Source organism: Asterias amurensis, chromosome 10 (assembly GCF_032118995.1).
Source record: "Asterias amurensis chromosome 10, ASM3211899v1".
NCBI classification, from domain to species: Eukaryota; Metazoa; Echinodermata; class Asteroidea; order Forcipulatida; family Asteriidae; genus Asterias; species Asterias amurensis.
In genome coordinates, this window is record NC_092657.1 from 16,587,222 (window position 1) to 16,614,696 (window position 27,475).

Here is a 27,475-nt window from a genome sequence, read left to right on the forward strand (position 1 = left end):
AGAATTTAGCTGTTGTTTACTTAGCATAGCAATTGAGTGGAGTCTTGGCCGGTAATCTGATTTTACTAAGCAATGAATTTTGTGCTTATGCAATTTTTTTGGCTTAAGCAGCTCTTTGAAATTTGGCCCTGGTCTTTGACAATTTTTACCATATGTGTCCTGGGGTCGATTTCATGTAGAGTTTGGACTCGTCAATGAAATATAAAAAACGTGAGGCTTGTCGGAAATAAGAACAGTAACTCGTCATAACAAGAGATAGACAAGCAACTCTTTGGGAAAACCACCCCTGTGCCTTTAAATCCAATCTGATGTTGAGGTCAAGCAAACCGTTGTTGGGTTATTATTTTTTTTCTTCAGTCCCTTCCATTCCTATCGCAGTTTTCTGCAACGAGTACAGAATCAATTTGTTGAGCAAACAGGGCTTGGTACAGAACAAGATGAATGGTCAAATGAGTGCCTTACGGTTAGACTAAACAATGGGGTTGTGTAAACTTTACGTGTATTGAAACCTACAGATGGGTGAAATTATAAATTCGCTTCCTCTTTCGCAAAAAATGTTGGAGTAAAATTCACTCTGTTAAAGGGAAGTGTATACATTTGGAAATAACTCTTCAAATCACCCACATTAAAGGGAAGGTACACGTTTGGTAGTTACTTAAAAAAATACGCTGTTCAGGGTATACAACATTGTGAGAAACGGCTCCCTCTGAAGTAGCATAGATTTTGAGAAAGAGGCAATTTCTCACAACAAAACACTTCTAGCTGTTTTGTTTTTGTTTTCATACGAGGATTGCTTTGGCTGATCGCTCTGGATTTTCAGCGATGTCTCCATACGAGATGAAATTAAACGTTTACAGGTTGGTTTTATTCCATACATTTATATACGATTAAAACAATCAATTTGTTTTTCGAAAACCAAAGGGTAACTTTCCCTTTTAAAGGTGTTCAAGCTCACAGAGTGTTTAAGTTTCTATAATGTGGACCTATTTTGTTAATGGCTCCGCAGCGCTAAAACACTAACACACACACAAATAAAACTATTGCTTGCTCTAATTGCAATTGTTTAATTTTAGTGTGAACACTAAGTCATTTGTTAGCCAAACACACGGTTTAATGTGGCGAGACATTTCAGTAACGGTAGGCCTTCATTGTATCAATATAAGACACAAGACGTCCATTTACACCATTAACTTACACGGTTTGAAGATAATGATAGTAGAAAGCTTCCATTAAAACATTACTCATCTTATCTTATCTTATCTTATCTCACTGGGGTGCTGCTTTTTTTTTTTTTGAAATAAGTAAAACAAGTCATGAACAAAATTATGTTGGCATGCAACAACGGATTAACGCGACTCTCTTGAAAATATTGCTCCGTACTTTTTTTTTTTTTTTTTACATTTTATTTGACGACTGATGAAACTGAAACTTCTACAGGTAAATTATATTAGGCCACAAAAAAAAAATTGTTGATCGTCCGTTTTTTGCGAATGGGGGAGGGAGGGATTTGTTTTAATTTTTTTTTTTTTTTGACATGCCAAAAAATATGAAATCAAGAATAAATAAATCATCACAATCACTGTAAAACAGACATTTTGTGTGTTTTTTTAATGTTTTTAATAGTTTTGTCAAACAAATTTAACTTCTAGATGACATTTTCTGTAAACTTTTTCAAACAAATAAGCACAGTGTAGCCCAAGTAAAATATTTGAAGAATTGTTCTTGCTTTGCCAACATGAATACAAACCTTCTTTAAACATTTTGAAAAAAGTATATTTTGAAAAAATATCAGCTGAAACAGGTTGTTTTTTATGAACAAAAAAACAAAATGGAGTCGGGGGTTTTTGAACGATCGGGCGGGGACGATCAACATTGTTTTTTTTTATGTGGCCTTATACGTCTTCATTCACAGTGGGTAGGGATTCATGTTATGGCCAAAAACTTGATAATATAAAAGAGCTCACAACCCGTTAATATCGAGTTCATTGGTTTTTCTTCGAACATTCACACAAAAATTGCTTTCAGTTTCTGAATAAAGAATATGGGGCATGCTCTCGTATCAGTTTATTGAAGCTTCGTTGAATCAGTCAGTATCATTCAGAATTGAACATGGTGTGGGATACAATGGAAAGTTAATGAAGTGTGCACTGGAAATGGATCCGTAAGTAAGATTCAGTGTATTAAATGCAGTGTCGGTCAGACATTTTCAAAGTGTGGGAAGAATGATAACAATGTCGAATTTATTGTGCTGTTGAAGTAGACATGGAAACGGCTAGACTGTTTGAACTTACATTGTCTTTTAACCGTAAGGTTCAAACTGCAAATAACAGTAATTCCGAGAAAATGACCCTTTTATGGGTCAGTATGACCAGGAATATATGTTTAAAAAGTTACCCAAAAATGACGCAGAAACTGAGTTGAAAATCTATATTTTAGTTAACCACTAAACCAGGTCACTCTGAGTGACCTGGGTCAGACCACTCTTATTCCGGAGGCAAGGTTTCCAGATCTCTTCGGATTTGTGAGTTTTAAGAGCGTTAACGAAACAAACAATTACCATTTTAAATGGAGTTGTACTCTCAGAGATCACTCTTCAAATTGATGGCAGTACAATTTAGTGTTATTTACAAGTACATGAGTATTCGATAGTATAAAGCATTTTGAGAATAATTTTAGTCTTTTCGAAATAGTGTAATTTTATCCCATGAAATAGAGAAGTTACAGCCAAGTATTTTTTACGTTTATTAAAGGAACACGTTGCCTTGGATCGGACGAGTTGGTCTTTGAAAAGTGCTTGAAATGAAGTGCATATGATTAGAGAGATATTTTAAAAGTAGAATATAATGATCCACACAAGTATCACTCGAAATTGTGTGGTTTTCCTTTTACATCATCGACTAACATGGTCGGCCATTTATGGGAGTCAAATTGTTGACTCCCATAACCGGCCGACCGTGTTAGTTTGTAAAGTAAAAGGAAAACCAAGCAATTTCGAGGCAAGTTTGTGTGAATCACTGTACTCTACTTTTGAATCATCTTCCTAACCGTATATATTTCATACCAAACGGTTCAAAACGCTTTTTAAAGACTAACTCGACCGATCCAAGGCAACGTGTTCCTTTAAACAAACACGGGCATTTCAACAAAAGACAGCTTCACAATAAATGATCTAGATATCGACTGGGAAAAAAACTTGTGTAATTTTAATGCTCCCAGTTTTACTAACGACTTGTGTATTTATTTAATGCAAGGACAGAGAGCTTGTGTTTTATTGTTCAGTCTCGCTACATCGTTGTGACTAATTCAGTTTTAATCAAGCTCAATTTGTTTGACAAACAATTCCGTTATTGAGTTTTAATAACGCGCTAAAGGACGTGAAGGGCCTGTTCACCAGTGCGAGTTGTTGACATAATATTCTCGGTTTTTAATTATAATATCAACAAAATGTTGACGTAGAAGAGGTCATTAAAGATACCGGACAACGTTGGTTGTCCAAGACCAGTCTTCTCACTTGCTGTATCTCAACATAATTATGCATAAAATAACAAACCTTTGAAAATTTGGACTCAATTGGTTACCAGGGAATATTGAAAGAAAAGACGTGCTTGGTACACAAAAAGTGTGTGCTTTCAGATACCACAGAAAGACTTCAGACCTCTCTAGTCTCTCTTATAGATGCAATTTTTTTAGCGAGAATTAACCTCTTTCTCAAAAACTACGTTACTTCAGAGAGAGAGAGAGAGAGAGAGAGAGAGAGAGAGAGAGAGAGTCGTTTTTTCACAGTGTTTCAAAATATCCTGATCTCCCCTTTGCTCGTTACGAAACAAGTTGTCAGACTTATATTGTGAGATAATAACAAACCGTGCCCAGTGCCTTTAAACAGTTTATTGTTTTAATACAGAGTCATTGTTTGTCCAAATAAACATATATATTAACTCAGGTTGCCATAGTGCATTCCTGGTGGGTATCTGGCGTATGTAAATTTAGACTCATTTGCATCACTCAGCCGTAAGAGATGAATTATTCATAAGTTCTTTTCAATTCAAGAGACTATATGATTACATGCGCTGATAGAAACGTAAGATAGGGCTTACGTATATGCAAGAGGTCCACGTATACATATATACTCTGTATTAAATCTCGTCTCCTAATCTGACTGTACTGCACTTCCATGACAAAATAACCACTCGGAAATTTGATTTTGAATAAAAGAAAGTCCGGAGATAAAGATAAGATGTGTTGCGTATGTGAAGGGGAAGAGCATAGTCATAAATGTAGCCATCTGCAAACATACCATAACCAAAACAAAAATCCTGGGGGAAACAAAATCAAAATATTCACATGGTTTGGAGGGCACGGCACAACCATTATTTTACAAACCCTCTCAAATTTACAAAAACAAAATACAGTATTCACATGGTTTGGAGGGCACAGCACAACCTTGTACAAACCCTCTAAAATTTACAAAAACAAATCACAATATTCACATGGTTTGGAGGGCACACAGTACATCCATTTACAAACCCTCTCAAATTTACATAAACAAATCACAATATTCACATGGTTTGGAGGGCTCAGCACACACTATTTCCACACCTCTCAATTTTGCAAAAACAAATCACGATATTCACAAGGTTTGAAGAGCCAAGCACACAAACTGACTAACCTTCCAAAGTTTATACAAAAACAAAATTAGAGTTGTTTGATCACAGGGCAGATGTTTTGTCACTAAACATTGAAGCTGTTCTAAACTCCGTCGTTATGTATGTCATGGCGCGATTTTGTTTCTGGGGTCATTCTTCAGAGCAGAATCGAGAACATGTTGAAATGAATAAAATCACTACAGTGTTCATCATTATTTTAAAGGAGCAGTCGCAAGTACCGCTAAATCTAAATTATTCAATGATTTGCTGCAATTTTAATAGCAATAGCCGCTTTTAGAAGCTCCTCACCGAACTAAAGAGGAACGGAGGACGAACTGAATTAAGACGGTAATGGTGACTTCTAATCCATTATACATAAACTGACAAACCTGTAGAAGTTTGAGATCAATCGGCCATCTGGGTCACGAGAAAATAGTGAAAAACCGATAACAATTTTTTGCATGACATCGATTTTCAAAACGAAATGAATAACACGCTCACTGAGCGAAAATTTACTTGTAACATAATTTTCTCATTTCTCAAAAACTACTGAAACTCAGTTCGTAATATTTGAAGGGAAACTTTCTACTATCATTATCTTCGAACCATGTGTAATGCAAATCTGTGGACATTTTTAAAAGGTACCCAAACCCTTTAACATGAACATCGACGAATATGAAATATATAAAGGACATCGCAAGGCGTCGCGCATTGGGACCAAACTAATATCTGGCGTTCTAACATTTCAAAAAAAAAAAAAAAAAAAAAAAAATGCCTGCCTAGACAAGATTTAATGGAATCCTCGGGTATCAATAAAAAGTAATCAATTGGTGGTTATTGCTTCGAGCCTTCTCAAGTCTATTGGGACTGGCAGGTGGATTATTCCATCCTGGAATTATTCCGTAGAATATTCACACATAGTGTCAGAGATCACATTGGCCTAGATTTAGTATTTTTTTGTAAAGGTCTCGTACAATACAAGAGATAACCGCTCCAGATGGTTGGCGACATCTTAAAAACGGCGCCACTTTTTGGAATGATGAAACAGGCTAGTTTTAGTTTTCGATGATCCAAACAATCAAACAGTTTCCCGAAACCAGAGATGTATGCTCTGGTTATTCAACCGTGACTTAAAAGTGGGGTATGCTACCCTTGGTTTTTGGAACCGTTCGGTGTTTTTCTGACAAATAAGCAACGTTACTGACAGTGACGCGTTTCAGACTTAAAGGCAGTGGACACTATTGGTAATTACTCAAAATAATTATTAGCATAAAACCTTACTTGGTAACGAGGTTGGTAATATAAAACATTGTGAGAAACGGCTCCGTCTGAAGTGGAGTAGTTTTCGAGAAAGAAGTATTTTTCCACGAATTTGATTTCGAGACCTCAGATTTAGAACTTGAGGTTTCGAAATCAAACATCTAAACGCACACAACTTCGTGTGACAAGGGTGTTTTTTCTTTCATTATTATCTCGCAACTTCGATGACCGATTGAGCTCAAATTTTCACAGGTTTGTTATTTTATGCATATGTTGAGATACACCAACTGTGAAGACTAAAATTTAACAATTACCAATAGTGTCCACTGCCTTAAAAACGGCGCCACTTTTTGAAATGATGAAACAGGCTAGTTTTAGTTGTATACGATCATAGCAATCAAACAGTTTCCCAAAACCAGAGATTTATACTCTGGTTATTTAAGGGAAGGTACACGTTTGGTAATTGTAAACGACTAGCCTTCACAGTTGGTGTATCTCAACATGTGCATAAAATAACAAACCTGTGAAAAATTGAGCTCAATCCGTCATCGAACTTGCTAGATAATAATCAAAGAAAAAACACCCTTGTCACACGAAGTTGTGTGCGTTTAGATGGTTGATTTCGATACCTCAAGTTCTAAATCTGAGGTCTCGAAATCAAATTCGTGGAAAAATACTTCTTTCTCGAAAACTACGTCACTTCAGAGGGAGCCGTTTCTCACAATGTTTTTTACTATCAACCTCTCCCCATTACTCGTTACCAAGAAAGGTTTTATGCTGATAATATTTTGAGTAATTACCAATAGTGTCCACTGCCTTTAAACCGTGACTCAAAAGTGGAGTATGCTACCTTAGGTTTTAGGAACCGTTCGGTGTTTTTCGATGACAAATATGACCGATAGAGACCCCGTGTTTTATACACTGCATTTTCTCATCGTTTTGCTTGCAAATGATTAACAACGTTCTATCTATGTCAAGCACGATACCAATTCCGTGGGAAATGTTTTTTGATCTAGGACAAAAATACAACTAAAAGTCTGCAAAACAGTATCTGTTTTTCTACGACGTGTATGAGCTCTCGTATCCGCTAACGTGTATGCAAAATACGATAGTCGCGGATACGCGTCACGTGAACACACAAAGTGTCGACGTATCGGTATCTGTATCTGTATCCATTAGCGTTCCGAAACCTCTCTAATGAGCAACATTACTGACAGCAGACTCAAATGTTTGGAGCTACAAACTAATACCTTTTTCCATACCTCGAAACTGCTTGTCATAATTGATTCTCAGATTCCAGTTTTGGGGCATAAAACTGATGTATATGTTTATATTACCACTTTATTCGAAGTAAAAGGTACACTGAGCAGTCACCTTTGTTTACAGGTATCCTGGGGCTTTCGAGCTACAATGAGGTCATTTAAGGCCTATCCTTGTTTTAATTACCAGATGTAATTAAAAAAAAACATGACTACCAGTATGTAACCGCACTTATGTCGGTCTAGACGATTTAGTCTCTGTTGTAGCATAAAGGTTGCAATTTGCATAATGATTAGATGCGTCTAAAGTCCCATTGTCACCTTATTGATAATGTACAGCAGTGTTAATTAGAAAACTCAACAGGATACCAAAATGTACGTCATCAGTCTGTTATATGGATGTCTGGTCTATTGTAGTGTTATCTACTTTAGATATATTTTATGATTGGTTTTGGCTAGCAAAACAGTTGCTGGCAGTGTAAGCACTTTATGTAACCCATCATAAACATAAACTGACAACCTGTAGAAGTTTGAGATCGATCGGCCATCTGGGTCACGAGAGGATAGTGAAAAACCGGTTACAAATTTTGCATTGCATCGATGCCAAAACAAAAAAGAATAAAACGCTCCCTGAGCGATAAACCCCAAACGCGGAATTGTATTATTTTTTCGTCATCAAATATGGCTTTTTAGACAGAAACATTTCAAGGGATGTTTTCTACTATCATCATCATTAGACAGTGTTAGTTTTATGTAAATCTGTGATCGTCAAGATTTTTGTTTCTTACCAATTCGGTAACATTCCTGTAACCCAGTTTCAGACACTATTAATTAAAATTAATTAATTAAAAAATTAACTTTTTTATATCTATATTTTTTGTATCTATATTATGTGATTTTCATTATATAGTATGTGATATGTATATACAGCTTTTAGTTGTCTTCATTTTAAATCTCATTTCTGTTTTGTTTTTTTTCTTTTTTAACTATAAGAAACACAATTGCATCAGACACTCCAGTTTATCAAAGTGAGTTCCAAATTATATTTATGGTCAAAATAATAACGGTACAATCGTCCTTCGTGTTGCTTGCCACTTAAAGGGGAAGGTACACGTTTGATAGTTACTCAAAACAAAGTTTTACCTGAAAAACTGACTTGGTACCGAGCATTGGAGAGCTGTTGATAGTATACAACATTGTGGGAAACGGCTCCCTCTGAAGTAACGTAGTTTTTGAAATATAAAAAAGACTTCTTGCTAGAAGTCTGTTAAACCTATCTGAAAGCACACAAATTCGTCCGACAGGGGTGTTCTTTTCTTTCACCATTTTCTCGCAACTTCAATGATTAGTTGAGCCCAAATTTTCACAGGTTTATTATTTTATGGTTATGATGGGAAACACTAAGTGAGACGACTGGTCGTTGACAATTACCAAACACACCCAGTGCCTTTAATTAAATTATAATGTCTCATTAGAGGAAAATTATTACTATACTTGGTGGCCAGGTACTCAATTTAGTATTTATGTGTCGTCTGTGGACGCGGCAGTATGGCAAAATTATCATCGTGTGACACGCGCGTATGGCAAAATGGCAAGATGTCAGCGCACATAGACCATTTCTAGTGTTTTCATTGGTCAATGATGATGTCATCGTATGGCAAAATTGTATGGCAAAATATTTTGCCATACACGCGTTACGAAAATGGCGTATGCGCGTCCATAAAAATGGTCTCACAACGAAACCGCACGCACAATGAGACACTCAGCTTTCTCCGGATACATATCTTCTCTATATCTTGATTGAAAGGCAAAGCTGAACTTCTTCCTTATCATTGTATACATAATTCACAGTCACACGGTAGGGTAGCACGAGGCTTGACCGCAAAATATATTATATTTACAGACACTAGAACCAGATCTATAATTAATATTACCAAGGTTACTTATTAGTCCAAAGGGATCTAAAGGTCATGCCCATTACGACACCTTCGTCCGTCGTGTTGCTTGCCACTTCGGTTCATTAAGAGCAATGTACATTATTCTTGGTAATTCCTCAAAATAACTGTTAGCGTAGCGAACTTACTAAAATGAACAATGAAGAGCTGTCGATGGTATAAAACACTGTAAAAAACGGCTACCTCTGAAGTAACGTAGTTTTTGAGAAATAAGTTATTTCTCCCTCAACTATTAAAATATTAAGTTTGTTTTTTACATACACCGATGTGCATTAGCACTGTGTATACTCAGTACTTTCCCGAGTCCTGTGAAGAAAAAAAAATCACAGGCGTGTTACTCAAGTGGGATTCGAACCTTCAACCCACGACGAAGGCAATTCTAGAGCAGTGTCTTACCAATTAGACTACCGAGGTTTTGCTTGACACTTTTCTGCTTAGCAGAAGTGAGCAGGGTACCAGTCACAAACTGTAGATGTGACATGGTAGTTTGACAGGTAACCTTTTCTGTTAAGCATAATTTTCGTGTTCTTAGCTGTTGTTTGTTCTTAGGCAGCAATAATCCGTACTGCTAATCGCGGTTCGCTAGAAATGCGTTTACATTGCTTGTAAAAGACGTCGCAAAATTGACAGGTAACCTTTTCTTGTAGCATCATACTCTTGCGGTTCGCTAGAAATGCGTAAAGACATTCCACACACACATCGCATTGCCTGTAAAAGACGTGGTAAAAATCACCACTCAGCCGTTTAATAGCAGCTATTCAAATTACAAAAGTCACACGTGCTGTGTGTGTACATCGTTCAGTGAATAATTGTCCCATTATTCAGCACACGTTTTTATGTAGTCTCATAAAAATGCGTTTGTCTGGAGGTCGCAATTTGCACGTGTGGTTCACCGCACATCTAAATGTATTAAAGACACTGGACACGTTTTTTTGTAATTGTCAAAGACTAGTTTTCTCACTAGGTGTATCCCAAAATATGCGTTAGTTATAATATTGTGAACATTTTGACTCAATAATGGTCATCGAAGTTGTATAAATGCACTGACAACCTTTAATAAATGCCAAAGACCAGTATTCTCACTTGGTGTATCTCAAAATATACACTGTATAACTAATCTGTGAAAAAGTTGACTCAATTAGTCATCGAAGATGCAAGAAAGGCACTGCAAACAGTTTGTAAATGTCAAAAACAGTATTCTCACCTGGTGTATCTCAAAGTATCCATTAAATAACAAATCTGTAAAAGAATTGGACTCAATTTGTCATCGACGGCACTGGAAACCTTTGGTAGTAATTGTCAAAGACTAGTATTATCACTTGGTGTATCTCAAATATGCAAAAAAAAAATAAAAAACTGTGAACACTTTGACTCAATTGGTCTTCGAAGTTGCAACAGAATATTGAGAGACAAAAAAATATACACTTGTTGCACAAATTAATTAATTGTAATATGAGCTTTCAGCAGACGCCTAAAAAGGGCTTCAGGTCAGATCTATGTTTTATAATTAAGGATGAGAGATTACTTCTGTCTCAAAAACTATGTTACTTCAGAGGGAGCCGTTTCTCACAATGTTTTATGCTATCAGCAGCTCTCCATTGCTTGTTACCAAATCAGTTTTTAAGTTAACTTCCCTTTAATGTAGTTGAATTTAAGAGTGATTACGTTTTAGTTCAGAGGGAGCCGTTTCTCACAATGTTTTATGCTATCAACAGCTCCCCATTGATCGCTAATAACAAGTAGGTTTTTAGTAATTACAAATAATGTCCATTGTGCTTTTAAGCTACACCTATGTGTAACTCAAATAACAACCAACGCTTAAACATTATATCTCATTATTAAACCAGAAGGACTCATTTAGGCTCTGTTTTATGGTTCTACCTGCATTTTGTTCCAGCAAAGGGCCCTTCCATATTATTTTATATTGTCGTTTCGATGGATATAATATGTTTGGTTTGGAAATAAAATAGGCTGGCAGTTTTGTACAAGCTTGAGAAAAACTGGAGTTAAAATGTATGCAAAACGTCAATATGCATTAAATTTGGAACTTGATATTATCACAATTAGGTCCTCGTTACATTTAGGTACACAGTTGGGGCTAAATATTTCAGGGCTTTATAAGGTTTTCCAGGGCTTTATTGGGTTTTTTAAAAGTGATGCTATACATTGCATTTCATTTTTTTGTTCTGGTTGTAAAGTCAAGAACTCTCAGAAAGGCGTTCTAAAAGACATTGGACACTACCGTATTGGCAATTGTCAAAGACCAGCCGTCGATTTCACAAAACTCTTCCTAACTTAAGACTAATCTTAGGACTTAGGACGAGTCCCAACCCTGCACTGTAGCATGCAGATCTTAAGATTAATCCTAGGTTAAGACGAGTTACTCGTCGTAACTCGAGATAAGACGAGTCTTAAACTCTTTGTGAAATCGACGGCTGTCTTCTCACTTGGTGTATCTCAACATGTGCACAACATAACAAACCTGTTAAAATTTGAGCTCAACTTGTTGTCGAAGTTGCGAGATACTAATGAAATAAAAAAACACCCATGTCACACACAGTTTTGTGCTTTTAGACGCTTGAATTCGAGACCTCAAAATCTAATTCTGGTGTCTCGAAATCAAATTCGTGGAAAGTTTCTTCTTTCTCGAAAACTACGTTACTTCAGAGGGAGCCGTTTCTCATAATGTTTTATAATTATATCAACAGCTCCCCATTACTCGTAATCAAGTAAGGTTTCATGATAATAATTATTTTGAGTAATTACCAATCGTGTCAACTGCCATTAAACATTCTACCAGGGGGCCTGATATAATAACATTACTAATAATGAACAGTTTTTAAATAGCGAAAAATTACAGTGAAATAGCACAGCGCTTTTGGAAAGTCGAGAAAGAAAACCAATGACAGTTGAAGACAATTATTATAGAACATAAAAAAAGAACCACAAAACGCAATAACTCAATGGAGAGAGGACACAGAAGGAAGTTAAAGTTTTAAATTCGAGTGGAACACCCGAGGGGATTATTGAAGGGTAAACCCACGCATCTCATGGCAACATTATAGGCACAAGGCTGGAGCAACAATTACTAAATGTAAGCTTGGGCTAAACACAAGGCCATTGGTCCACACACAAGGGGCTGCGAAGACTCGTCTATGCAAGATTGCATTACCTGTAGCTGAGGGTAATTCATAAGATGGGACCTCATGCTAAATTTGATTATTGAAAAAAGCAAGGTCTTTCCAGTTTACTCATTTAATTAAAATACCTTTAATTACGAGGGTTATAAGCATATTAATTATTTTTGTATTGTTGTATTAATCGCCAGTCTGCACATAATACGTAAATTATTATAAATAATAATAACTGGATTGATGTAGCGCCAAGAAAAAATTACCACGGGATTCAAGGCATATAAATTGATTAAAGGAACATGTTGCCTTGGATCGGACGAGTTGGTCTTTGAAAAGCGTTTTGTAACCGTTTGTTATAAAATGCATATGGTTGGAAAGATGTTGTGAAAGTAGAATACAATGATCCACACAGATATGCCTCAAAATTGCGTGGTTTTCTTTTTACCTCGTCCAATAACACGGTCGGCCATTTATGGGAGTCAAAATTTTGACTTTCATAAAATGGCCGACCGTGATAGTTCGCGACTTTAAAAGAAAACCGCGCAGTTTTGAGTGAAACTTGTGTGGATCATTATATTCTACTTTTATAATTATAACCATATGCATTTCATAACAAACGGTTTCAAACGCTTTTTATAGACCAACTCGTCCGATCCAAGGCAACGTGTTCCTTTAAGACTGCTGTATTTACCGACAGTCTGCGCATTACGCCGATGATAATGATATAACTAGCAATAAAAACTGCATTTATATAGCGGTTAATTACCAAAAAATGCAAGGCGCTTATTATTAGAAGAAGAAAACACGCAATATGGGGGTCAACCAGCTACAAATTACAGAACAGGTGATTCTTTAAACCCTTTTTGAAGGACAGCACTGCCTAGGCGTTTTAAATGGGAACAGGAAGGCCGTGCCATAGGCGAGAGGCAGCAGTGGAAAAAACAGCTCTAGATTGCGTGACTTGTTCACCACAAGGGAGATAACATCAAAGCTTAGGGAATATACGGGCAGTCATGGATTTCAAAAAGTGAAGAGAGACTATCTAGAGCAGATTTTGGCCCATACCTAAACAGACATTCTCCAAGATATACATCAGTACTTTGTGTAGGGTTTGCACTCTTAAGATCCAAAAGTAATCCGGTTCGGTGATAAATGGGTCGGACCCATTTCTGGGTAAGTGTGACCCGGAATAATATGTGTAAATTTTACCCGGTTCCGTGTCTCGGGGGCCTGCCTCCTTTCCGGGTCAATGTGACTAGGAACACAGTTCAGTGTGATTCGGAACGTGAACAGAGCGACTCAGAATCTGTGTCAGTGTCACTTTTAAATTAAAGGAACACGTTGCCTTGGATCGGACGGGTTGGTCTATAAAAAAGCGTTTGTAACCGGTTTTTTTTTTTTTTTTTTTTTTTTTTTAAATGCATATGGTTTGAAAGATGTTTTAAAAATAGACTACAATGATCCACACAAATTTGCCTCGAAATTGCACGGTTTTCCTTTTACTGTGCGAACTAATGCGGTCGGCCATTTATGGGAGTCAAAAATTTGACTCCCATAAATGGCCGACCGTGTTAGTCGACGAGGTAAAAGGAAAACCGTGCAATTTCAAGGCATGGTTGTGTGGATCATTGTATTCTACTTTTACAACATCTTTCTACCCATATTCATTTTGTAACAAACGGTTACAAACGCTTTTTAAAGACCAACTCGACCGATCCAAGGCAACGTGTTCCTTTAAGGGCAGTGCGACTCGGGCCTTGGGTCAAATTGATCAAGAAGCGTGTCAAATTGACGCGCTCGATCATATATAATATTATTTATTTTGGAGATCAGAACCTGACCCATTAAAGAGTCAGGCCCCATGGAATCTGGGATCCGCCTCAATTCAGACCCGGTGGTTTTATAGTGTATTGCATGCATGACCAAGTAATTATATATCTTCGAAATCGGTTACTTATGTAGATCTAATATACAGAAGAAGACAAAACAACAATCGCTCATTTTTTTTTACGGAAATAATAAAATACCGCATAATTTGTTTTAACATAAATCGCATTATAATAAAATGAGAAGTAATACGCAACAAAGAAAACTATAACTGGTCAAGTTAATAAATTATTAGCTTAGTTTCGAACAAAGACAGTTTCAACTTGAGCGGTACTTGAGCCAACGACCTCCAGATAACATAGGTCATTCGTTAGAGTCCCACTCCCCAGTAAGTTTTAAATTTTCAAGCCCAAACTTTGATAACATGAGCTAACAAAAATATTCTACACAAATTTGCCAATCACAAGGTAAAATCCTGGGGACAAATATTTTGAAAAAAAAAAAAAATCATCTTGTGATTGGCGTACTTTTGTAAAATTGTTGCTGACTCATAATGTGATATGAACTTTGGACAATATTCAATAGCATGTGGCAACCAAATTGTTCTAGAACTTATTATTATTTAGGTGAAAATTTGGGGGAAATGTATTGTTAAAGTGCACTCACCAGCGTGTCGTTGTATATCGTCCGGAGTTCATATCCTTTCAAGACGCTATCACTCTCTTTAACATGTAGCAGTGCCAGCTCCACGGCAGGCAAGACGCCACGCCCTATTCCACCTTCCTGGACCCCGCCTGAGAGCGGGAATAACCCGGTCACATGGATGACGTTTTCTTCCTGGGCGAGCGAATCCGGAGCTGAACCTAGCACAATAATCACCATCAACACAAAACAGGGTAGAGTTTCCATTGTGTTGAACTTGGAGCAAGCTAGTCGAAACGTCAAGCACAATATTAAGAAATCACTTTGTGATCCGCGGTAGTTATAAAAAAGAACTCTCCTCAATCCACTCAGCAAATGTAGCTATAGTCGAAAGTTTGAGACAAATTTAGAACCTACTGCAATCCGCGGTAGTAAATAACGAGAAATCCATGCGATCCACCGAAATCAAAAGTAGGAGTCCCTGCCGAGTTCCTACCTTCCACCAGATAGTAGTTAAAAGCAGAACAGTTCTTTTCAGATATAAAAAGTACATCTACTCGAAACGTTGAGACAAATTAAGAACTCACTCCTCGGTAGTTAATAGCGAGAAATCCCCTCAATCCACTAAAGCGAAAATAGTAGTCCCGGCCGATTTATTTTACGAGTAGTAGTTTAAAAGCAGGACAGTTCGTTTCAGGACTGAGAAGTCTCCCGAATTTCGAAAATCTGTTTTGCGGTAGTGAAAAACAAAGTCTCCTAAGTTCCGAAAATCTACTCTGCCGTCGTAGAGAAGTCTCCTGTATTCCGTAAATCTACTCCGTCGAGGTAGAATATAAAGCAAGACAAGTTCTTAATAGAACATAATCTACCCAGCAAGTAGAAACACACACACACAATGTTAACACAAACCAAAAGCGTGCAGTCCACTTAGAAGAATTTTTTAATTTTGATGGTTCAGCGCGAGTCGGTTTAGTAGATTAGTCTTCCGAATTCTGAAAATCTTCTCCACTGTAGTAGAATATAAAGCAGGACAAATTCTCAAAAGAACATAATCTACAAAGCAATTATACAGACGGTGTTACTGCAAACCTATAAATTAAAGGGCGTAATCCACACAGATTAATTTTAGTGTTAAAAAGCAGGACAGTTCTTTTCAGAACTGAGAAGTATCCCAAATTTCGAAAATCTACTCCGAAGTATATAGAGAAGTATCCTAAATTCCGAAAAATCCACTCCGCGGCAGTAGAAAATCAAGCAAGAGAAGTTCAAAAGGAACATGAGCTATACAGCAAGTAAATATACACACAGTGTTTTCGCGAACCTACGATTATAAGCGTGTAATCCACACAGAAGAATTTGAGATGGTTCAACGCGAGTCAGTGGAGAGTCGAATTTGTCAACAGAGCTGTCAGACTCCTCGGTGATCCAGCACGACTACCTTGGGTGACTTCACCGGGCGTAATGAGAGGATTTCACCGGTCGGCTAGCTCCGCCTAACGCCGGGGGCTTTGAAGGCTATATAATACTCCCACCAACCTCGCGTGGCGAGCACGTGCGGGAGGTCAACTCGCCCTTCAAAACGGACTTCCGAATTATATATTTATGGTTATAATATCACCAGCTGTTTTGCCGTGTTAATGGTCCCTGATGATGTACAGCTCTTGAACTGTGTATTAGCCTCATTTGGGGTATGGATGATACTATAGGAGTTCACTGTGTGGTGTGGGTGTATACATACGAAATTTGCCCAAACCTTATGTCATATGAATGTGTGTTCACTGTTATATCAAAATAACTTGTTGCAGTAGGTGCTACAAAAACGAAGTTACAGTTGCAGAAAATGACCGAAATAATTATCCAGTTTATTGTGATGAATGCAGAATGCACGTTGTCACTATTGCGTTTCGTACAAGCTAAGATGACCCAGTTGCGAAATTGACTGCAAATTGTTCAGTTTACTGTGATCTCAGAATGCACATTGTCGATAATGTCGCTTGGAACTCTTAGTTGCAGATGTTGACCGAAAAGTTGACCGAGGTCTAAGTTACTGTGAGCTCAGAAAGCACATTGTCGATATTGCAGTGTGTTGTACCAGCTAAACGTAAACCTATAGTTGCAAAAGTTGACCGAAATAATTTTCGACTTTACTGTGATCTCAGAATGCACGATGTAGCTACCACAATTATAGCTAGCTAAACGCAGATAATCTTGTTGCAGAAGTTGACAGAAAAAGTTGTTGAGTTAACTGTGATCTCAGAATGCACGTTGACACATTGCAGTTTGTACTAGCTAAACGTAGATAATGTAATTTCAAAAGTTTCCTGAAATTGTCAAGGTTTACTGTGATCTCAGAATGAACGTTGCCACTATTGCAGTTCGTACTAGCAAAACGTAGAACAGTTGCCGAAGTTGACCGAAAGATTGGCCAGTTTTTACTGCGATCTCAGAAAACACGCTGTCACTATCACCACAGAAAATGGCTTCCCAAGTACTACAGTATAAATCCTGTCAAAAGAGCAGCATTGCCCTTCGTGATCTTTACACCATCCTTCAAATAAAAAGGTGAAGTTTGTGTTTCTACGACATGAACTCCCAAAGCATTCCTTGTACACGCGGTCACTCAGCGCTTTGTAAACCAAGAATAGACTTTGAGTTATGAAATCCTGTGTGCAACTGCTGAACTACGCCGCGTATACACACCGTCGTTTTCACAGTCCCAACGCGGCTGAACTTTGTAACAATGCACCAAGTCAACACACCGATTCTCCAACAGTTTAGTAGCACTCATTTACGTATGGAGCTGTATTTATCGAAATCAAAGTCTATTTTTACGGACAAAAGCTAGCATTGTGAACTTTTAGCGCGACCCGTGATGACTTGCCTTGTTAACCAAACAGTGGTAAAATCAGACGGCGATATTTGCACTGTGGACGAACGTTTAATCAATGCGCTTTTAATAAACTACATATCAATCGATGATTTGTAGACTACCTTCAGTAATCCAGACCTTCGCAGCGTCTGAATACAAAATTCAGTTTATTTTTTTCCAAAACAGCCACCGGGCAATCTCCATATAGGTATCAAAAACTCCTCTCAAGAAACAGTGCTATAACTCCACGCCCCAAACAACACTACGCGGACAACCGCACTCAAAAGCATCACATGCTACATGTGTGTGTGGAGCAAAGCATGCGCTACTTCGCAAAATCGTACCTACCTTCCCGCGCAGTCGCACTCAACCAAAATATTCCACCAATCACATCGCTTAACCATCCAGGGTTATTCTTACGCTCCGTAAACACGTGGTACATTACATGTTACTTGAGGCAGTGTGAATCGACCTCCTTGTCAGTGTGTGTGATTCCAACGTGTGTAAGTTTGTGGTATTGAGTCGAGCAGCGCATATAGCGAGAGATTCTCGTCTCTCTTTATTTAATTTCATGTCAGTTGCGATGACAGTCAACATCGATTTATCAAGCGAAGCGGAATGAAGCGTATGGGTTTTAGCGGAGGAGGCCGTGGGCATGTACGCGGCTTGCGAATCGCGGTGGAGCGCTGTAGATAACTTCTCCCGGCTCGTGAGAGTCACGGTGACTTGTAAACAGCGCCACCGCGCGACGATTTTCACCCATCTGGTTCATTCGCTATACCGTGATGACATGACGAGCAGTGCCCAATCTGTGTCACCAAGCAGAAAGATCTCCTATAACAAACATGTCAGCTGCGATGGGTGCATTCCACTAAAAATAGAGAAAACAGAGCGTCGAATCCATCACTATTTTGTAAGACTTCGAAATGTTTTGCTATTAAAGACACGAGACACTATTGCATAATTGCCAAATAACAGTCGTCTCACACTTTGTGATCAACATAATTAATATGCATACAATAACAAACATGTGGAAATTTGAGCTCAATCGTTCGTCGAAGTCGCACGATAATGATGAAAAAAGAAAAAGAAAAAATCCCCTGTCACACGAAGTTGGTTTCTTTCTAATGCTTGATTTTGAGACCCCAAGTTCTAAACTTGAGGTCTCGAAATCAAATTCGTGAAAAATTACTTCTTTCTCAAAAACTACGTCACTAACAGAGGGAGCCGTTTCTCACAATGATTTATACTATCAACATCTCCCCATTACGATACGAAGTGAGGTTTTATGGTAATAATTATTTTGAGTAATTAACAATGGTTTCCATTGCCTTTTATAAACAAAACAAAAATCACAGTCTCCGTTCTGCGATGTTAACATCACAATCCTAGCTTGTTTTCAGACGGTGGCACCGAATTACAGGTGAATCAACTCATTTAATCCTAAAGCTGCCTAGTAGAGTTCCAGTCGTGGTTTAGCATACATCACATTGACATTATAACATCATCCATAAATACCCCAGAGAGTTTCGTTATTCCTATTGGTGGAGAGCGCATCACGTGGGGGTGTTTAAACCGTTGATAATGACCAGTGTTTATAACCGTCTCGGTAAACTGATCAAGAACCAGGCCTCGTTGGGATTAAACCACTACTTGAAAACCTCTTCACCACACATTGATTCCATGGTCAAGGGCTCCTTGAGGCATAAAGCCTGTAAGCATAAAAACGTGCTTAGCACAGCACAGAAAATATTATTGTTAACAATAGAACCGGCTTACCAGCCAAAATATAACGTTTGCATTGTTATAATAGATGTTAAATTTGCCCATACACCGATGTGTGTTAGCACTGTATACTCAGTACTTTCCCGAGTCCTGTGAAAAAAATATCACAGGCATTTTACTCAGGTGGGATTCGAACCCACGACCCTTGCAATTCTAGAGCAGTGTCTTACCAATTAGACTACCGAGGTTGCCCGGCAGCTAGAGGCAGTTCGAATCCTATGAATCGTTTGCATTGTTGTAAGTATTGTGCTCAACTAAACTGTTTACAGTATTTTCTGTTTAACAGCTTTAAAAGTTGAGCCATGATCACCTTGAAGATTAAAAAAAAAAATCTTTCTACTCTCTTAATCGTTGTGAACATTACAAGAATCCAAGCATGGTTGGATAGAGTGGCACCCACACTAAGATACAGGTTCTAAATGTACCCCTCTTATCAATAATTGGCATAATCATTATCTCCTAAAATTTAAGCTTCAAAAAACAGAAGAATTGTGTCTCCTCTTTTATTAATCTCTTTTATGTTAAAAACACAAGAACTCCAAGCATTTCTAGAGACGGTGGCACTGAGTTACAAGTGAGTCAACTCATTTTCCCATTAAAACCAGCCAAGTCGCGTCCCGGTCGTGATTTAGCATACATCTCAGTGACATTGAGTTACAGGTGAATCAACTCATTTGCTAATAAACCAGCGTGTTCGAGTCCCAGTCGTGATTTAGCATTGATCTTAGTGACAATATTAACCCATCATTATTGGCTCCTTGCGGCATAAAGCCTAGTAGCATACAAACTTGCTCAGCACAGAAATTAATATTGCTTAGCAATAGAAACTGCTTACCACCCAAAATACCGTAGCGTTTGCAATGTTGTAACTGGTGCCCCACTAAATTGTTTACTTAGAAAACTGTCTGCTTAACGGCTTTTCAAAATTGAGCCATGATCACCTTGAAAAAAAAAAAAAAAGAATTGGTATAACCATTATCACCTGAAATTTGAGCTTAAAAAAAAAAAATTCCCCCTCTTTTATTAATCTACTTTTAAGTTAACAACACAAGAATTTCATAAGCATTTCTAGGGACAGTGGCACTGAGTTACAGGTGAATCAGTCCATTAAAACCAGCCAAGTCGAGTCCCGGTCGTGATTTAGCATACATCTCAGTGACATTAATAACCCATCATTAAGACTCCTTGTGGCGGCCTTTAATGCGTTTTCTGACAGGCCGTGGATGTAAAATGTCCCAGCTCGCATAGGGCTGTGAAACCGAAAATACAGCTTGGCAAATTTATTTGCTAAGCTTAAAGTTGAAACAACGTAAACTTGATGGAATTTTGGCTGATAATCAGTTTCTGTTAAGCAAGTTTTGTTTATGCTTTTATACAGACTTTATTAAAGTGGACCCTGATAGCTAAACTCCTTTATCACGCTGACACCATCTTGGTCATGTTCCCGGTTTCCGTAACATTAATGTATGCTAACATTCATTGCGCAAACATCGCACCAGACTTTTTTCGTCCATCCTCGGTTTGGCTACAATGAGTTGGAAAGGAGTAAAATCAAGATTGTCACACCGTGATAAACTATTATGATATGTAAATTGTGTATGTCTTAGCTCGCACTATGTCTTATAGTTGCACTTGACTATCAGGACCAACTTCCATAAAGCCTACCAGCATAAAAAAAACTTGCTAAGCACATACAACTTGCTTGACATAAACTGAACAAGCCAAAAATCCATAAAAATTACATTAGCAGGTGCCCACTCCACTTTAAAGGCAGTGGAAACTATAAATAATGACTCAGAATAATTGTTAGCATAATAGCTTATTAATTGGTAACGAGTAATGGGGAGCTTTTGATGATATAAAACATTGTGAGAAACGGCTTCCTCTGAAGAAACGTAGTTTTCGAAAAAGATGTAATTTTCATCGAATTTGATTTCAAGAGATCTTAGATTTAAAAAATTGAGGTCTCGAAATCAAGCATCTGAAAGCGCACAACTTCGTGTGATAAGGGTGTTTTTTCTTTCCTTATTATCTCGCAACTTCGACGACCGATGAGCTACAATTTTCACAGGTTCGTTATTTTATGCATTATGAGATACACCAACTGTGGAGACTAGTAATTGGAGACAATTACCAATAGTGTTCAGTGTCTTTATTAAAACATCTTTCCAACCATATTATGCGGTTTAAAACAAACGGTTTTTTAAAACGCTGTACATGGACCAACTCGCCCGATCTATGGCAACGTGTCTAGTGCCCCACTCAACTTAAAGCATACCGGTCGTGATTTAGCATACATATCAGCGACATTAATAACCCATCATTAAGGGCTCCTTGTGGCAGCCTTTATTGCATTTTCTGACAACCTCGTGAATGTTTGATGTCTTAGCTCACACTAATAGAGCTAATCGCGCTGGGCTGGTAATAAATATCCCGGCAGCCAGACCATTTCTAAATATAGGGTCAATACCTAGCTATAAGAGCCCAATTTCATGGCTCTGCTTATACCGTAAGCAAATAATCGGCGCTTATACGGAAACATGGCCCAGTTGCGTAAAGCTGTTTAAACGAACATACCGCATGACGAATTTCTTTAGCTAAGCAAACATTTAGTGGGGCACCAGTCCAACAATGTAAACTTGGTGTAATTTTGGCTGGTTACTTAATTAAGCTCATCAGCATAAAAACTTGCTAAGCACATAAAACTTGTTCCTGATACTGGTTATACCAGCCAAAATCCCTCTCATATTTACAACTTAGCAAATAAAGTTGCCAAGCAGTATTTTTTGCTGAACAGCTTTATGAAATTGAGCCCGTGGCCCGATGGAAATTCGGTTGCTAATCTTGTTTTTGTCAAGGAAGAAATTTCATGCTGAGCATTAATGTCGTGCTTATATTATAGCAGCTCTATGAAATTGGGTCGAGTATTGCACCGTATAGTCTTGTAATCAAGTCGGTAACTGTTAAGCGCGGTGTGGTCACGGGGACGGTACACTCATCCTCGATCCCAGTATGTGTGTTAGAGTCAGAGCTGCCACGCGCTACCTTTGCATGATTGTGTATAATCGCACTGTGACTGTTGTATGAACGGCAGCATGTGTGTTAGTTACTATAGGCAGCTTCTAACGACTTGTCAAGAAGTCTATGCACCGTAGTGTGCTATTCTCTACCCCCTCCCCCATGTTCAGCCAAATCGAAGCGATATTCAACCCATTTAGGTGAATCTATAAGCTTGTCTATAGCTATGTGGGAAGGTTTCCAACAGTACTGCACAGTTAGTAGCAGTCTATTCTGGACATTTTAAAACGTTTATCGACCGCCATGACTGGGCCGCCTATCTGACGGCGTAATAAACTTCCATCGATTCACGTCGAAAAACGACGATTTCAAAAATCGTTCCAATCGTATTGGCGCCCACATGGATATTAAAGGAACACGTTGCCTTGAACCGGTCGAGTTGGTCTTTAAAAAGCGTTTGAAACCGGATGTTATAAAATACATAATGGATAGAAAGAAGTTGTAAAAGTAGAATACAATGATCCACACAAGCATGCCTCGAAATTGCACGGTTTTCCTTTTACCTCGTCGACTAACACGGTCGGCCATTTATGGGAGTCAAGTTTTTCACTCCCATAAATGGCCGACCGTGTTAGTTCACAAAGTAAAAGGAAAACCACGCAATTTCGAGGCAAATTTGTGTGGATCATTGTATTCTACTTTTAAAACATCTTTCGAACCACATGTATTTTATAACAAACGGTTACAAACGCTTTTTAAAGACAGTTAAAGTCAGTTGCCCCAACGATACTTCGAGGGTAAATCCTTCCTCAAAATAGTTTCTACCATCACCCGCTCCGGACATCTCACCAAGTACGTGCTTATGGTCATTAAACAGCCAATAAAGGATGATCTCAAATATAAAGATATTACAGTTTTCTAACAGCTGCAGTCCATCCAGGAAACATAAAAAATATAACGAGTCTCTTACCTCACGTTAATTTTTCTCCAGAACGCTCCAAGCCAAATTTCTGAAAAACGTGGGGTCAAAACAAACCCGCGCGACAAAGGAATCGTGACGTCAGTGGCAGCTATTTGGTGTGGAAATGCCAAAGCTGGAGAACTGTGTTCAAACCAATAGGGGAAAATCGTCACTGGCGTCCAGAGTCATTATAATAGATAAGCCGTTTTTGACTCTCGGCTGAAAAAGCCGCGCGGCCGGGTGCATTATTGTCTCGAGTTATTTATTACTAAATGCAAATTTTGAGAGTAAATGGTTATTAACCGGTATCTGCGATGTCATTTTGGCAAAAAAGGTAAAAGTTGACATATTGAGATCGTCCTTTATTGGCTCTTTAAAAGACACAGGACACATATTTTGGTAATTATATCAAAGACCAGTATTCTCATTTGGTGTATTCCAACATTTTATTATGCCTAAAATAACAAACCTGTGAAAATTTTGACTCAATCGGACATCGAAGTTGAGAAAGAATAATGAACTAAGAAATAAACACCCTTGTCGTACTTTGTGTGCTTTCGGAGGCATAATAGAAGGCTTCAGCTGAAGGACAAAAAAAAATTGTGAATAGTTACCTCTTTCACAATAAAACTACGTTACTTCAGAGGGAGTCACAATGTGTTCACTACCAATAGCTCTCCATTGCTTGTTACAAAGTAAGCTTTGACGCTAACAATATTTTGAGTAATTTCCAATAGTATAAAGTGACTTTAGGCCACATAAAATAAATTGTTGACCGTCCTTTTTTTTTGCGGGTGAGGGAGGGACGGATGGTTAATTTTTTATTATTATTATCTTTTTTTTTTGACATGCCAAAATATGAAATTAAAAATAAAGAAATCATCACAATCACTATAAAACAGTAGGTCAAACAAATTTAACTCCTAGATGACATTTTCTGTAAACTTTTTCAAACAACTAAGCACAGTGAAGCCCAAGTAAATAATATTTGAAGAATTGTTATTGCTTTGCCAACATGAATAACAAAAAAAACTTCTTTAAACATCTTTTCAAACCTGTACATTTTGAAAAAAATTATCAGCTGAAAAGTTTTTTTTTTTTTATGGGAATAAAAGGGAAACAAAAATGGGGCGGGGGGTTTTGAACGGTTGGGCGGGGACGATCAGCATTTGTTTTCTTATGTGGCCTTATGGTTAATATGTTTTGGAGTACTTACCAAAGTGTAACCCTGGAACAATCCACGATGCAGTACGCGAATACACTTTCCATTGCTTCTCTATCTCTCACACCAAAAAACATAAAACTGAACAAATTCAAGAGCAAACATCCGAAGAGACGAACCCCATCACCGTTTATTGATTCCCAGCTGAACAAAAACAAAATCAGCGAAGTATTTTCACCTTTTCTCGAAAATAAAAACTATTCTCAAGTGCCTTGTTTTTCCATTTCCAAACCCTCTTTCTTGTCTACATAATATAAAGATAAAAGTGCAGTCGTATCAGGTTGTATTATGATGGTACACTTGATTGTTGGCACAGTTTTATGCGTGGGAAAATATGAAGTAGGCCGAAGTGTTGCAGTAGTGTGGCAAAAAATCGATTTTTGTATACGATCAATAAAAGCGCTTTATTGGGAATGATTTTCTCAATAAAACAAATATATTTTGTGTTTTTTACTGGTTCAAAACATTTCGATCGTTCACGTTTTTTCGTGTTTTTTTTTACAAAAATGTTGATCCATTTCCCCAAGTTTTTAAATTCAGCATGCGGTTTGAGTTTTAGAAATAATTTTATGAGATAGGCCTATTATGCTTTCAACACTCTTTAAAAAATGAATGAATAAAATATTAAAAAAAGAATATTATTTTGATATTGTTCCTGGTGAGGAAACGAATGATGTCTTTCAGTATCTCACAACACTGTAAACAAGGGGCATTGCTTTGTGGACCAGAAAGACACGGGTTAAAGGCAGTGGACACTAGTGGTGTACTAAAAAAAATAAAAAAATAAAAAATATTAGAATAAAATCTTATTTGGTAACGAGTAATGGGGAGAGGTTGATAGTAAAAGAACTTTGTTAGAAACGGCTCCCTCTGAAGTGACGTAGTTTTCAAGAAAGAAATAATTTTCCACGAATTTGATTTCGAGACCTCAGAATAAGATGAGGTCTCGAAATCAACGGTTTTTTTTTTTTTGTTCTATTGTTATCTCGATGCCAAATGAGCTCAATTTTTCACAGTTTTATTTATTTTATGCATGATGTTGAGATACACCGAGTGAGAAGACTGGGGTTTTACAATAATTGTATTACCAATAGTATCAATACAAAACCGTACAATACAAAACAGTACAATACAATACAATGGGTTTTTATGTAGCTGCACCATTTCATTTAGACCACAGCGCTGAAGACACTAAAGCAATGCAATTAATAATACAACAAAAATTAACATTAAAGCAATAAACATGAACTATTTTTTTGTATATAAGTGCTGTCTTGAAAAATTTAGGCAGTGTCCGGTGTCTTTGAAGCCAGTGGACACTATTGGTAATTGTCAAAGACTAGTTTTCTCACTTGGTGTATCTCAACATATGTATAAAATAACAAACCTGTGAAAATTTGAGCTCAATCGGTCATCGAAGTTGCAAGATAATAATGAAAGAAAAAACACCATTGTCACACAAAGTTGTGTGCTTTCTGATGCTTGATTTCGAGACGCCAAATTTTAAACTTGAGGTCTCGAAATCAATTTCGTGGAAAATTACTTCTCTCTCGAAATCTATGTCACTTTAGAGGGAGCTGTTTCTCACAATGTTTTATACTATCAACCTCTCCCCATTACTCATAATCAAGAAAGGTTTTATGATATAATTATTTTGAGTAATTACCAATAGTAATTACTGCCTTTAACCCCTATACATGATAGTTGTTAGTGCATAACGCTCATGATAGCCACTTTTATCATGCATTGCTATTGTTAAAAATGTACAGTTAAACCAATAACAAGTAAAAACAATTTGTTTTTAATAATTTGACAATTAAGTGATACTACACTTTTGATAACGGCCTATACAAATACAGAATAGCACAGATGGATCAAGATTTTACCAAAACAATAACGAAAAATTTGTTTTAGAATAATAGTTTAAGGGTGAAAGCCAGCTCTGCTGCGGATAGGAGATTCCTACTGGCCGTGTCGTGTGCGCCTCTTCATGCACGTACACGTCCAAGGAACTCATCTCAGGTTTCGATTTAGAGGTCCATTTAAGATAATTTATTCACATTTTCATATCACATGTTTAAGGCTTCTCATGTTATTTTGTTTTATTTTCAGACCGGGGTCGGAAGTCTAGCAGCGGGGCTGTAAAACTAGTCTTTATTTCAAGGCGTCACACACAACCACATTCACACAATTTTCAACCCTCACCCTGCACTTAACAGTTTCCCCTGGAAGTTGGTTCAGTTCGTGATGCTTTTTAATTTGAGAAATCTGTTTTCAAAAAATCAATTAAAAAAAACGGAATCCTAAGAAAAAACTCATTTTTGAGGATGGCAATTCTAATGTGCAGAAAACCCGTTTTGTTTTTATACCGGTGAACACAAATAGCGCCCTCTTTATTTATTCATTACATGACGAGCAAACACCACATGCTTGAAACCAATACTAGATGGGAACAGGGGTGGATTTCACAAAGGCAGTCCTACCTTAGGACTAGTCCTATCTCTTAGCATTGCCTAGGACTAGTCCTAAGTTAGGACTACCTTTGTGAAATCCACCCCAGGACGCACGCAGAGTTAGTTGCGCGTTGGTAGGCCGGAGCAAATATCCTCGGCACACAAAAACACCCTACTGGTCAGACGGCCCGGGCGAAATAACTCTCTAAAAATAGCCGTCAAGTAAAACAACCAGATGTTTGTTGACATTGCATTTCACCATGAGGGATTTTGCAATGATCCGACGGCCATGTGCGTGGTGAACTCAACTGAACTTTTCGATAATTATTTGGAGGCACTGGCCATCTTTTGTCAAAGTCAAAGACCAGTATTCTCCCAAGTCTGTGAAAATTTTGACTCATTATTGGTTGTATCGAAGTTGCAAAAAAATAATGAACGAAAAGACAT

The 27,475-nt window shown here is 37.6% G+C and overlaps 1 protein-coding gene across 1 annotated transcript in view; it reads right to left on the minus strand.

Annotated features, from left to right (window-relative positions):
- Positions 1-17,616, minus strand: part of LOC139942584 (gamma-aminobutyric acid type B receptor subunit 2-like) — a 148,542-nt gene extending 130,926 nt beyond the window's left edge. Inside the window, exon 1 of the mRNA XM_071939445.1 lies at positions 14,745-17,616. Coding sequence (XP_071795546.1) covers positions 14,745-14,987 — 243 coding nt within the window. The 5' untranslated portion in view covers positions 14,988-17,616. The remainder of the gene's footprint in view (positions 1-14,744) is intronic.
- Positions 17,617-27,475: the final 9,859 nt, after the last annotated feature.